This window comes from Trichomycterus rosablanca, chromosome 17 (assembly GCF_030014385.1).
Source record: "Trichomycterus rosablanca isolate fTriRos1 chromosome 17, fTriRos1.hap1, whole genome shotgun sequence".
Lineage (NCBI taxonomy): Eukaryota > Metazoa > Chordata > Actinopteri > Siluriformes > Trichomycteridae > Trichomycterus > Trichomycterus rosablanca.
Window position 1 is genome coordinate 25,393,719 of NC_086004.1, and position 14,157 is coordinate 25,407,875.

Below are 14,157 nucleotides of genomic sequence, written 5' to 3' on the forward strand. Positions count from 1 at the left end.
CAAAAAAATGATACAAAATGACTATGAGGTGTTCTGCTAATTTCTTTAATACCTCTTGTATGTAAACATTAGGGATGGGAATTTTGACAAATTTAGTTTTTTTATTTTTATTTTTTTAACCCAATATGTCACTCTGTTACAGCACACATTTTAAAACACCCCTGCTAGGAACCTGTGCATGTTTCTGAGGTATGTTTACCACTGTGTTACATCACCTTACTCTTGATTATATTTCTAATAGTTTGGAACATAAGGACACTAATGGTTGCAGTTTTGCAAGTAAAATCTTTGCTCATGCTTGCTTGATGCAATACTTTAGCTGATCAACAGTCTGTGGTCAGCACTGTCTGATTCTACCCTTTATGATGCATCGGGTGATGGTGGTAATTAGTGCTGAAAGGATATCTAGAGGTTATTAAAGTCAAAGGTTTACTTTATCTCTCTGCACTGTGGATGTTTATGCAATGTGCTCAATAAAAGACATGGACAGTACAAATGTTTGCATGTTATTAGTTTAGTTAGATAGTGGTTGTCTATAATTGTGATTTACAATCACATTCAGATCATTTTATTATTAAACAATGCAGAAACTTTAGTCACTCTACAATGTTCTCTTACTTTTTCTTTTTTAAACTATATGAACTATGTGGAGCTTTCAGTCAAATACATCATCTGATGGACTTTGACATGATCAAATAGCTCTAACAAAAGCATAATTTCTATCTATCTTTATAATTGGCTGAATGTTTAATGCTGAGATGTGATCAGTGACCTGTGAGCATGCTTTCGTTGACGATGCAGGTTCCACTGATCAGCACTGCGTCACAAGGCATGATGGTTCCATTGCTGGGGATGACCATGACGTCACCTGGAACGAGGTCTGTAGATAATGCTTCTTCAATTTCTGTCGAGGACAAGGAACATGAAGGAAGAGAAGAAAAAAGAATAATAAATGAGATAGAGAAGAGAAAGAACAGGGAAAAGCATGAGGGGAGGGGTAAAAGCATGTGTACTAGATCCCCAGACTGGCTCAGCAGTTTCCATATTACCCACACTGCTCAGCACCGCAGACTGAGCTGACTCATCATGAAAAAAAATCCACTGTACCAACCACCCTAAAGTTCCTGGCACCCTTGAATACACACAGTTTAGCACCATCAAGTGTTACACTAATTTAAAGAACAGAAGAGTTTGACACACATACCATTATTGGCTCTGCAGACTGATACACGAACAATACTGTGGGTAGCCACCATGTCATGCAACGTGATATATTGCTACAAAAAGAAAAACAGGATTTAGACAAAATAATCTCTCAATCTGCCAAAAGAAACAACTCTGATACACAAACATATACTCTAGGAGAATGCTATGATGTGGGTACATGTATGTAAATTTTTTGGGTTACTTCCCCATTTATCTGTAACGGGACAGGTCAAGCCTCATCAGGTAAAGCCCCTGCACATGTGAGGCTTAAAATAATCCACCCTTTATGCAGGATGTTTAACCAAGGCAGAACAATGCAGTGGCTGAAGAGCCACATATAAAAAAGAAAAACCCTAACAAAATGCAAGTGGCCAAAATGACTGAAACTGAAAGCAAACGAAAACCAAATTAAAAAAGAACAAAAAGGTGATAGAACAGAGACGAGCATGGGGGTATCATACTCCACATGCTCGGCCAGAAAAGAAAGCCATTCACCCCACATGGACATAAGCACAGTGACTGCCTAATTAAAGAAACACCACGTTCTGCCATCTGTGCCGTAATGGCACGGCAGATGGGCATGAATCTGTAACCCACGTTCCCTGCCGGTCTCTATGGCAGATGGGCCTGTTGCATATTGACATTTGTGCAACATGATACTGCAGTGTGTATTGTTATATTTTGCCTCCTACAGTAACAGCAATCAGACAGAGAGGCTAAAACGTTCTACTCACCTTTTTGATGGTGTAGAGAGAGGTAGCTACTGATATGATCGACATTAACATTATAGCCATAGCGTAGTAGTAGTATTCGTCAGCACACCATAGGATAACACTGAAGAGCTGGAAGATGTAAAAGGGGTTGAGGACCTGAGAGAGAAAGAAAGTACATTTGACATTTAGCAGTGGGTAAGTGTAACAAAGAGATTTATTAAACATAGATTAAGAATACACAAACAGTATCAGAATCAGTAGACTGTATCAGTCTACCAACCCCATTGTCCTGATCATAGCATCAAAAACAATTGTTGGACATACTATTCCAAAAACCTTTAGGACTTTCCACAAGATTTTGGAGTGGTTTTGTGTTGTGTTGTGTTTAATCGCCATTATAAGCTCTGTATTTAGAGCCACCTCTATGGCGTGCCATTAGTATGTTTTTCAGAACACTTTAACTACACGAAAGATGTTTAAAGAGGTTACAAGAGATGTTTGAGTTTTATGCTTTTCAGACATTTTAAAATCTTAGAAGGAGCCGTTTTTCTAAAAACATTCAGAAAAAGCACTAATAAGGTTGGGCCAGGCACTGATGTTGGACTGGACGGCCTGGCTTGCAATTAGTGTTCCAATTCATTCCAAAAGTGTTCAAGGGATTGAGGTCAGGGCTCTGCGCGGACTACCAAATAGCCTCAGATCAAATTTGTCATTTATTTTTATAATGTGTTTGGCTGATTTGGTGGTGTCTACATACAGCTGGCCAAACAGTGTAAAGCTTGAGGTAAATTCAATCTGATTTAATCCGTTCGCAGACTTGATTATGTAATATCATCTGTTAAGAAAAGTCTATTAGTTGGTTTATTAGGATATTTAACGTCATGTTTTACACTTTGGTTACATTCATGACAGACACGGTAGTTACTCATTACACAAGGTTCATCAGTTTACAAGGTTACATCAAACACAGTCTTGGACAATTTTGTATCTTCAATTCACCTCACTTGCATGTCTTTGGACTGTGGGAGGAAACCGGAGCACCCGGTGGAAACCCACATGAACACGGGGGTTAAGTAAAATCTATGAGATAAGATCATAATGTTTGTCAGGGTGCTTACTACTAATGCTATAAAGTGGCATCTGGAGGTGTTCCTAATTAAGCACCTACCTAAGCTTTGCACTAGACTTAAGCACCTGTGTGTTTGAGAAAATGTGATGCAAATGTGAAAACCCTCCAACAAACGATCTGTGCAATAAATTGTGCCAACATAAGTTGGACCACACCACAAACATTTGATAGCAGGTGTGTAAACACAACTTGACTTACCTCCTTGATTAGCAGCTTAAAGAGGGAAGGCACTTTCACTTCAATTTCATTTTTTCCAAAAAATAATTTCCTGCAAAGACAAACAGCAAATAATTAAATCTGTTTGCATGCTAACACACGTAATTGTACACGAATATCTTGTAGACTGAATTGTCCCAGTAAGTGTCTTCTTTGCCTTGGACAGTCTTTAAACATTAGTAGACTACTATCTACTTTCCCTGCTATCTTTTAAATAGTAACATATACGTTTATTGGGATGCATTCAACTACCAAATGTTAAACCATGATTTATTTTATTATTTATTAAAAAGAACGATTTTCTTGTTTTGAACACGGGTAGGTAAATCCTGAGTGGGAAGCGCAGGTAGATTTGATTTGAGCAATAGGACTATGTGTGGTGTAAAGGCATGGATTGCTGTCAATACAAAGTATTAGTACCTGTACTCTTGCTGATCTTGGCTGAGGCCTTGGCTGTGCTCTGCATGGATGCTTGAACACCTTGGCTCCAGATCCTCCAGGCCGCTAAACCAAGCACAACACAGCAGAATTAATACAGACACATTAACAAATCACTGACCACAGACACACAAAGTTTAAAAAGGCTGCTTACGTTAACACTTCGTAGTTTTGCGAATTGTCGTTCCAGTAGTATTTTGTGCTATGGAGTGTAAAATAGCGGATCTGAAGGGAGGGAGAAAGAGGGAGGAAACAGAAAAAAAAAACAAGTTCAGCAGATACTTAGCAAAACAGAAATAAAATGAGTATTTGTAACAATTTGACATGGCATGGACACTACTGCTGTTAAGCAAATTTTTTAAATGCATTAGTTTGATTTAAGATCATTTTAGAATACTTTGGTTTTCATTTGACTTTTAACAAAGTTACAAATCACTTTGCCTTGTCTAATATAATGTCTAGTATTGGTTCATTTATTCCTTTTCATGTTCTACCACCACATCATCCTGGTCAGGTTTCCACAGAATCACTGGGACAGGACCACACCCTGGACAGGACTTAAATCCATTGCGGGGGGCCTTGGCCATCCCCCCCAGACACTGCCAAAAACATCTGTATGCAAACACGTAACTGGTTGATAGCACTGCTGTGTATTCAAACCCTAGATCCCTGTAGTAGCGGGATAGTGTGGTTTATTGCCATGCCACCCAGGCACCGTCTACTATTGATAACTTAGTGAATTTAGTAGTTGGAGCAAAAGGTGGCGACGTGTGTACCTGCACTGGCTGGTACTCGGCGTATTTCCTAATGAAACCCTGGGCTGGGGTGTTGGAAGGGTGGGATGTATGGCCATTGGCCATGTGGGTGGTGCTCTGCGAGTCCAGGTTGCTGTAAGGGTCTTTTCCTGGTGACAGCATCACACGAACCCTAGCCAGGAACCAGCGCTTAAACTCATCCTGAAACACACAAAACAACACAAAAAGTCCTGAAACACTTAAAGGAAATAATACAGCCTGGATTTCCATAGGCAAATGACAACTATAGAGCTGCAGTGGTATTTGCATACGTTGTGCTTTGCTAGCAAGAAAGTCTGGACAATTGTGAGGAAATTTGGGTTAAAAGTGGGCATGGTAAAAAGATATACAAGTTCAGTCAGATCTTTATTATTAAGTGTATCTCCTGAAGGCAAAGCTAAAAGAAGCAGCAGCAGCAATATAAATGAATTTTCTCCTGCTATAATGAACAATAACTCATTTGTCAATAAGACAGTTATTGCATATTATTGGTATAATTACACGGTATGTAGCACATGTTTGGGACACAGCCGGGAAACATTTACAGAGTCTGGCAGACCGTCCTAACCAGAATGACTAACGGTCAGGGATGTTTACTGAGTGCATCCTCAGTAAAGTCTTTTATAATTTTATTTGCATTAATGTCTACAATGATATAGTTTCTCAACCAATTTAGTTTTCGAACATTTGTTATTTGTTATTATACATAATAAGCATGCCTGAATAAACAGTATGAACCTGAACACCGATTTTGCATTTAATTCTTTACATTTATTCAATTATGCCTGCTAGTCAGCTACTGGCCTGGAAGACCAAGCAGAGTCACAGATACTCCTGGAAACAAGGCTATTAAAAAAAATGTGCAGTTACAGTTTACTACAGTGCGGTATTTAGCAGCCGCTTTCATTCAAAGCAACACTGAATACAATTCAAGCAATTAAGGGTTAAGAACCTTGCTCAGCGGCCCAACAGTGCAACTTGGCGATGGTGGGGCTTGAACTGGAAACCTCATAATTACAAGTCCATTACCTTAACCGCTAAGCTACCACTGTATATCTTATAAGGCAACATCAATGAATTTGTTGGGTAGAACACTCAATGGAAATGTCCACCAATTGATCAGTCGGAATTACTTATTATACTACGTTATAACAATAAGAATATAATAAAGCTGTAAGGTTGTGCGTTTGGCAGTACGTACAGTGCTCTGGAGCAGGACAATCTTGGCATCTCGGACGGTAGTGCGGGTGCATGTGGCCTTCACACACCACTCGGGCAGCCAGTAAAGCAGCAGCAGTAAGAAGCCACCTGTACACAGCACACCCACTGCCACCAAAGCCATTTTCCATCGGCAAGGCTTGTACCCGCTCAGCTCCTGTGACACAGACACAAGTGTTTAGTCTACACAGGTACCAAGCAGATAAGCTGCTTAAATCACTTCCACTCAGTCACTGGTCTAAATATGGCACGACTACTCATCACATCCATATGTGCTTATTAAATGTGTAATTGCAAAGGTGTTGGACAGGTGAGGTCAGGACTCTAAAAAAAAAAGACAAGACATGTGAACCAAGCAGGAAATTTCTTTAGAGCATTTAAGATTTTACTCTTATGGGCATGTAAAGGGCCATCCCCATAGGTACTACTTTCCATCTCAAACAAAGTACAGCTAGCATTATGCATCTGAGTATCATTTTTCTAAGAACCCAGTCAATTCTCTAATGGTTTTCAATTTTGATCGTAGGCTTGAGTAACGCTAACTATAAAGCTGCTGACAACATTTAATTTGCAGGTTGAAAACCTTTGCGGAGTGTTGCAACTGTGGTCAGACAATTGCAATTCAGCACAAGGTGGTCTTTAAACCTGTGTGGTCCTTGCAGCCGAGATGCTGTTGCTCCTAGATCTCTCCACTACAAATCGGCAACACAGCTGTCAGAGCATCTCAAGCAGAGAAGACATTTAACTCAATGTCCTGCTAGAGAAATGGCATCCTGTGACGGCACCATGTGAAAAGTCACCAGCTCACCAACGCAAGTGACTCAACTTCTATGGCGATGCGGTTGTCTGCATGATTTTGTGCATCTGTTAGCAGTAGGTGTGCTGATGACTGGGGTGCAAGTCAAATACACAAATTAGACTGGAAAACCACATACATTATGCCATCTGGTCTAAGTGTGCTAGGAAGTCAAATGAGATTCTTCAAAACCTAGTGTACATGGAGAGGTTGCAAATTCTCTCTCCACAGCAAGCCTGCATGTGTTTTGTTTTAAACCAGCAAAATCAGCAAACTAAAAATCGAAATGGGAATGACTATGTTCCCACCACTGCCATATGGACAGTGGCCATGTGATGACATTATGAAACACTCTGCATGACTCTAAAACTCAGCCATGTTGATGATGTTCAACAACAGCAGGTAGGGAGCCAGGACACAAGGTCATTAAATGACACTGCATCTTTTGCACTAAGTTCAAGCTACTTGAGCTGTGTGCTAAATAAATGCCAGCCGAAAGATTTAAGGGTTTAAGCACAACCTGGTTTAACCTGCTTGAAGCAAAACATTGGTATTAAAATTATCAATATTTACATCTGTAATGCAATAAGGTACTTACCATTTCATCATCTAGGTCCTTATTAACGGTCTTTAGATCCTCCATCCTGTGCTATTCTCCGGAGGCTACCGCTACTTACCTGTAAAAAATGTATAGATATTTACATTAGAAATCTAGTGTTTGTCTAAAAATAAGTATGTGTGAAGCTTTACACAACAGCTGTTTTATTGTAACCTCAAATCACGAACACAAAATATCCCATGTCTACTCTGACCTCAACAGCTGTACTACACGCTGAGGGTAAATGAACCATTTAAAAAAAAAAAAAAAAAGAAAAAAAAAAAAAGAAAAAAAAAAACCACACACCTCACACATCAATCTCACCCCACAGACAGTTAGAGGTTTTTTTTATTTTAGCACAAAAGGATCCAGAGCTTGGTGCATTTGGATGTGTGTAAAAACATTTTTAATCCCAGTTGCACTCAAAGAACGATCTCTATCTCTCTGGTTGGTTTACTTAATGGCCATGAAGACCTTAGTTGTTAAGTGATCTTATGGTTCCACTGACACGTGTCAAAGCCTTTAGGTCATCCTGTAAGTATTTTGCTGTAACACAGGTTTACAACACAGGTTTAACTTTATTGCCATGATGTAATTGATAAGATACCCTATAGATGCACTATTAAGAAAGAAGAAGAAAGAAGAAAACCTCCTCCAGAGAGCATGCAAACTCAGACTGGGATGGGGATTTGCCTTTTACACGACAATGAGACGAAGCATAGAGCCAAAACAACACTGGCGTGGGTTTGGGGCAAGTCTCTTAATATAGAGACTTAAATACGTATCAAACATCTGTAGAAAGACCCGAGGACGGCACTTCACAGACGCTTAACACCCAATCTAACGTGTCTGCTATGAACAAATTTGATAAACTTATCCAGGTAGGCAAATCTCATAAAGACGTATCCAAGAAGACTTGCTGGTCTAATTGCTGCCCAAAGGGCTTCTACAAAACATTAACTATTAGGGCTGGAAACTTTTGCAACTTTAAATATTTGAAAAAATTTAAAAATGTTTTTATTATTGGTGATACAATTTAGATTATGTTCGTGCAAAATCAAATACACAATACATTAAACTGTGAAAAAGATTGCACATTACAAGCTTTACACTGCATTTCCCATCACTTTACCCTTCATTTAATCTGGCTAAATCCCATAGATTAGAAATGTACATGATTTCAGTGCCACATTGATATTAAAGATGTATTATGTTCCCATGTATTCACATAAAATGCCTAAACTAAACAGACTAAACAGAATTCAGTCACGTGTACAGGTGAGGTGACTGAACCTGACTGCATAGACAAGATGGATGGTAAACAATACGAGTGCTGCATAGGATTGCAGTCTTGATGGGAATGTGAACTCAGCAGCTCTGTGTGCTGAGCTCTCTGTCCTGTAAGCCAACTTTCCAGTGAAGGACAGGACAAGACAAAGAGCTCACAGAGTCCATATCCACTTTACAGCACAAGTATTGATTAGTTTAGACTGAGAGGCTCATTAGCTTTTTTAAAAACTGCATTTCCTCTTTTCTTCCCAATTTAGTCATATCCAATTCCCTACTTGTAACTTCCTCCACCGCTGCAACAGAAGCCCCCTCCTACCTTGACCGGAAAAGCCACAGACTACCACAAACCCCCTCCAATATGCACTGGACCACTTCCTTTCCCTTGTGAGAGACAGAGTCTCACAGAGAGCAGTATCATGTACACACACTATCACACTATCTGTGAATTAACCATCGCTTGTGCAAGCCCCTCGATCCATTAGAAGCAGCAATTGCAGATGCAACGGTGAACTGTTTGACCATTTCCACCTCCAAGTAAGTGGACATGACTAAATTGATGCCAAGTATTTTGTATGTAAATGATGTGTCCAATGAATATCCTGATTTCATACAGCTAGTGAAAAACTATGCTTTGCACGTAATTTATTCATTTAATTGTAATGTTTTACCGCAGTGTCACTGGCCACAATGCACTGCAACAAATTCAGGACAGGACACCAATTCATCACAGGGCCTCGGCCACGCCCTCCTTAATATTAACCAACATGTCTGCATGTAAAAGCCCAGCAGCCGATACCACTGCTGGAATTTAAACCCTGCATACCAGCAGTAGTTGGCTAGCGTAATTCACCACTGTGTCACCTGAACATGATTATTTTTATTGGCTAGTAATGCAATAAATCAAGCTTTCTCTCATAACAAATAAAGTGCATACAGCTCAATATTCACAAATTGCAGCTGGCACCTATTTGATGTCGTATCACAATCCTTAAAAGAATGTGCAGTACAATGTCAGGACAAACTGATCAGCAGGAGTAAAGACTGTAAAAAGTGTCAAGAAAAATGTTAGAAAGAAAACTCTTAACAAAACAAAAAAAAAATGCCTGGATGCCTTAACAATAGGGCAGCAGGGAGGCAGCATAGCGTTCCTGCCTCCAGCGCTCCACCACTGGCTCTGATCTTATCAGGACCCGGCACCAGCACGAACCAACACACAAAGGGGAAATTTAGCTTAGGACCGTGCCCTTCCTAGTATTTTAAACCAGCCACCCAGGCACTCCACACTCATGGTCCCGTGTCATACACAGATTAGATTGATATTGAGAAGAGCTGACCTGCATTCTTTAGTCATTTTCATTCCCCTCACTGTGCCCCTGTGCACATAAACAAGTTCCATAACGACCTTGTTGGATGACTTTGGCATCGAGGAACCAAGTGGATTTCACAGAACCCTGACTTTACTCATCCAAAAGCTGTTCCATGGGGTTAGAGTTAATAAATTAACTGCAATTCAGATCTTTTCGTCAAAATAAGTGTCTGAACTTATAACGGCTCTTTTAACTGAAGGGCACAATCCCCACAGATACATTCCAGATAAGGACTTCCTTGTAATGGCTTTGGAATAGGTTGCCCAATAAGCTGATGGTGATGTATATACACACTTCTAGTACTATTAGCTAGTTACCTACTATTCTCTTGAATAAAATATCCTAGTACCTGTCTGATCATGGCAACAGCAATTTTGACATGAACAGAGAGACAGTATTGATTTTTTTTTACATTATAATGATCTATAATGATCGCCAACCTACAGCCCTTAATAATTTCACCTCACATTTTGCCCAAGTGTTCTAGTATTCAATGTTGCAACCAGAAAAACACATAAAATTGAGATGCACTACTGCAGTTATAAATATCAGTATCAGGTAATACCTAAACACCCACTGTATTTAGACAGAATGCAGGAATCTACCCTGGCGTTGCTGTATTTTGATCATCCCTGCTAGCTGCAGGGTGTTCAGGCTTTCAGTCTCTTCTCCAACATTCTTTATTGGATTTGAATCAGGTGACAGAACCGATCACATTTTGGTCACAATCAACCGTGTGTTTCAGGTCACTGGCCTGCTTCCTGAAAAGCCCTGTCTAATGGATTTGAGCAGATGAAATTTGCCCACGGATGTCAAAACGTGTTCTGCTGACACTATCAGCAAACATATTATCAATAAAGATAAATGAGAAAGTTCTTGGGACACTGCCACCAAACTCAAAGATAACAATCCTTCAATGCCTCACGAGTGGTCTGCTGTGGGAGTTTTAGGGTGCCAGACACGATGGCTTGAGGAAATCTAGAGAAAGTAATTTACCTTTTCTTGAACAGAACTTGGACTCTGAGATATCACTACAGTTTTCATTTTTTAACAAAGACAGGCGGGTGAAGGTTACTGTGCATCATCCATCCTTTACTCAGGAGTAATATTTTTAATGCAAACACTGGTGGGTCTTCAGCACCAGTCTGAAGCATTGCTTTGTGGGAATACGAGAAGCTCCTGAGCTTTGTGTGGCCCTTCAGAACAATTATTTTATTATTCATTCATCAATTATTTAGTTTCATTAATGGTTTCCTAATAGCAGTTTTCCCTTAGTGAATATTCCTCATATATATTCTCACAACATTTATAAGGGCCCCAACTTGGGACGTCAATGATTAATTGATTAACCAGTAACCAACAAAGAAATCACTGTTTGATAAATGCTGTCAGTTAAAAATTTTAATTTTTAACAGTCTGTGCTTTATTTCAGTTGAAATAAAGTGGATGGCCAACAAGCTCATGTGTCATGTGTCCACATACACTACAAAAGTGGACAAAAGTATTAGGACACCCCTTCTAATCGTTAAATTCATGCCACAACATTTGACAAGACATGGCAAAACTCCTGGTTTAAAGAATTTCCAGTGACCTGCACAGGGCCCCAGCTTCAGCCTCACTAAACATCTTTGAAATAAACTAGAACATCAGTCGAGGCTTCCTTGACCAACATCAGTACCCAGCCATACAAATGCTCTTTTTTATTGAATGGGCACAAATTCACAAATACTTCAAAGTCTTGAGTGAAGCTGAAAAGATCTCACAGAGGTAACTCTACTTTAATACAGAGCGGTCAGGTGCACAAACACTTTTGGCCATATAGTGTACTTGTGATCATAAAATGTAATTAAAGTGAATGTGATTAGCATATATCTGTAGCCTACGTTGAATTAAAGCTATTAAAAGCAGCTAGCTTTATGCCAAACAAACATGAATGAACTCTACAGGACACAATGGTTGTTGAGAGGCAGGGTTTGTGTACATGTACATAATGTAGGATCAGAATAAAACGGACAATCTTGTGGTGTAAAGTCAGAATTACAGTAAACATGATTTTCTTGGCCACATGTTTGCTTGCTCATTTTATACAGCATTACTTGCTAGTTAGAACGTTCCTAAAAGACTTCTTGTGCCTACTTCATTTACCACACTGGATCCAACAGGTCATCTGTCGTTGTGAGGTCATTTTCCCTCTCTATAATTAAACAGCTGATTTTTTAACCTCACAATGACTCACTTTAATTCCACAGACAGTTGTACGTCTGTATGCTGTTATACACCAAGGATGGTTTTTAAAAGGGCAAAGTAAAGCCTAGAATTAAGCTCATGTGTACCCTTACCACAGTCATACCACAGTCACCTGTCTGTTCAACAAATGGTTTTAAACTCGGCAACTCGGCTCCAAAACATTTCTGCATTTGGAGCTTTAACGTCCACACACTTTTGAACACTCATTGAGGATTTAGCAGCTCTCTTTTCTAAATACCCCTGTATTTTAAATTAGAAGTGGTCTTACCTTAAGAGCTAGGGCACCAGGGCGCGAGGCAGCCCGTCCTCTGGAAGAGCTCTCTCTCTACTACAATGCAGACCTGGACCACTGCAAAAGCACCAAAATCCAATCAGATCGATTTTTATTGTCACATCACATAAACAAAGTGTAAAGGCAAGTGAAAATATTGGGTACACAGTCTCTCACAGTACATAACTACACATTATATAACAAATTATGAATACAAACATGGTACATGTCCTTACACAAAGGATTATTTTTGCCTTTTGATTCAATATTAAGGTAGGACACCAGTCCATGATGTATAATATAAATCTTATAATGAATGTCGGATTTAAGTAAAGCCTCAAATAAACTTTAACAGTGGACTGTTAGAGAATAGGAAGGAGTTACTGATTTACAAGCAAGTAATCTTTTTTTTTTTTGCCTAACATTGATACAAAGTTCACCAGGTAATAAAAAGTCCCTGTGTATTCCAGTAACCATTAAATCTTCACCCGACATAATGAATTGCTCGAGATCACATGAGCACTTGTTACGGAACACATAATCCACATGCTCAGTTTAGGAAGTCTGACACCGTTCTACGAGAAACAAAACTAGACTTGCATAAGGTTGTTTTTAAAAGTGCTTACACATTTATCTTCCATTCCTCTGGTCGTTCACATGCCAGAAGGTTCAGCAAGCTGATAGCCTTGTTTCTTATTTCCAGACAAAAAGGGAGGCATTACAATACGCCTAATCAATTCAGGAAATCACACTGAACAAGAAGTCTGTAAGGATAAGGTAGGTTGTTTGATCACAGGCAGCACACATGCATTTTGCAGATGTAAGCAGTATGTACCGGTGCCTGTCTCCATGGCTCAGAAAAAGAACACCCCACCTTACGCTGCAGACAGCAGCATGGCAATTGTTAATAATAAGCAATGACCTAATGACGAGCAGTAATAATTCATGGAAGCTTTTAGAGAAGCGAAGGTTTTGTTGCAGTGCTGCTCTAGGCTCAATAAGCTTTCTTTATCACTTCCTCTGCTAATCAGAGGCCATTAGAACAAGGTCTTTTGTTTCGGGCAGCAGTGGCACAGTTTTTTAGGCAGTTGCCTCAATCCTGAATGGATTAAGGTTTTTTTGGATGTTTTGGTGTCTAATATTTCAGAAAATGAATAGAAAAAACAGATTTTGCCCAAAAGAGAAAAAAAAAAAGATTATATAAATAGGGGCAGTTTGATTGTACCTACTAGACTGAGTGACAAAGATAAATCAATCACTTACTAGAAATGAGTAGTCCATGCCATGTCGTCAAATAATTAAACTTTAAAAAGTTAAATGTGTAAACACTATACACCTATACAAATTCATGATGCACAATAGATTGTGAAAGAGGATTTTGTCTACATTTCCCACGTTCATTACCCGCCTAGATAATCAGTAAAACATAAAAGATCTCCAGCCCGAGGTGGATTTCATTCTTTCCACAGCAGCATTGTGACATCAAGAAAAACATCAGCTCCCACCAGTCAAAACTAGTTCCATTTCTTAATATTTATGTAGTGAGAGATTAAATACACACATATCCAAGACTCCGTGCTCTGATCTGTTTTGCTTAGCGTAGTGTAAAATCTAGAACAACTAGTTGAAGCTGAAGGTTAATATTTGAATGAATGGAGCTGGAGGCCTTACACACACCTCAGCATCAACAAATTATAACTTAGCAGAAAATACACAGCCTCTTAGCACATAAGAGACCAGAATTCACTGTCATGTACATCCAGTGTCAAGAGAACGTAAAATGTCTTTTTTATACAACCATACATTGCTATTCTAGATTGATTTATGAATTTGAAAAAAATTGCACCCCTACGTTTAATGCATTAACTTTTTTT

General features: G+C 39.2%; 1 protein-coding gene across 6 annotated transcripts in view; it reads right to left on the minus strand.

Moving 5' to 3' along the window:
- The window catches only part of atp13a3 (ATPase 13A3), a 47,851-nt gene that overhangs the window by 25,346 nt on the left and 8,348 nt on the right, over positions 1 to 14,157 (minus strand). For all 6 annotated transcript variants that reach the window (XM_063012471.1, XM_063012470.1, XM_063012474.1 and 3 more), the window contains exons 2-11: positions 12,281 to 12,361; positions 7,109 to 7,187; positions 5,698 to 5,871; positions 4,479 to 4,658; positions 3,857 to 3,927; positions 3,685 to 3,768; positions 3,247 to 3,316; positions 1,941 to 2,075; positions 1,205 to 1,277; positions 773 to 904 (exon numbers count right to left, since the gene is read on the minus strand). In XM_063012471.1, the coding sequence (XP_062868541.1) occupies positions 773 to 904; positions 1,205 to 1,277; positions 1,941 to 2,075; positions 3,247 to 3,316; positions 3,685 to 3,768; positions 3,857 to 3,927; positions 4,479 to 4,658; positions 5,698 to 5,871; positions 7,109 to 7,153 (964 nt within the window). In that variant the 5' untranslated portion in view covers positions 7,154 to 7,187; positions 12,281 to 12,361. The remainder of the gene's footprint in view (positions 1 to 772; positions 905 to 1,204; positions 1,278 to 1,940; positions 2,076 to 3,246; positions 3,317 to 3,684; positions 3,769 to 3,856; positions 3,928 to 4,478; positions 4,659 to 5,697; positions 5,872 to 7,108; positions 7,188 to 12,280; positions 12,362 to 14,157) is intronic.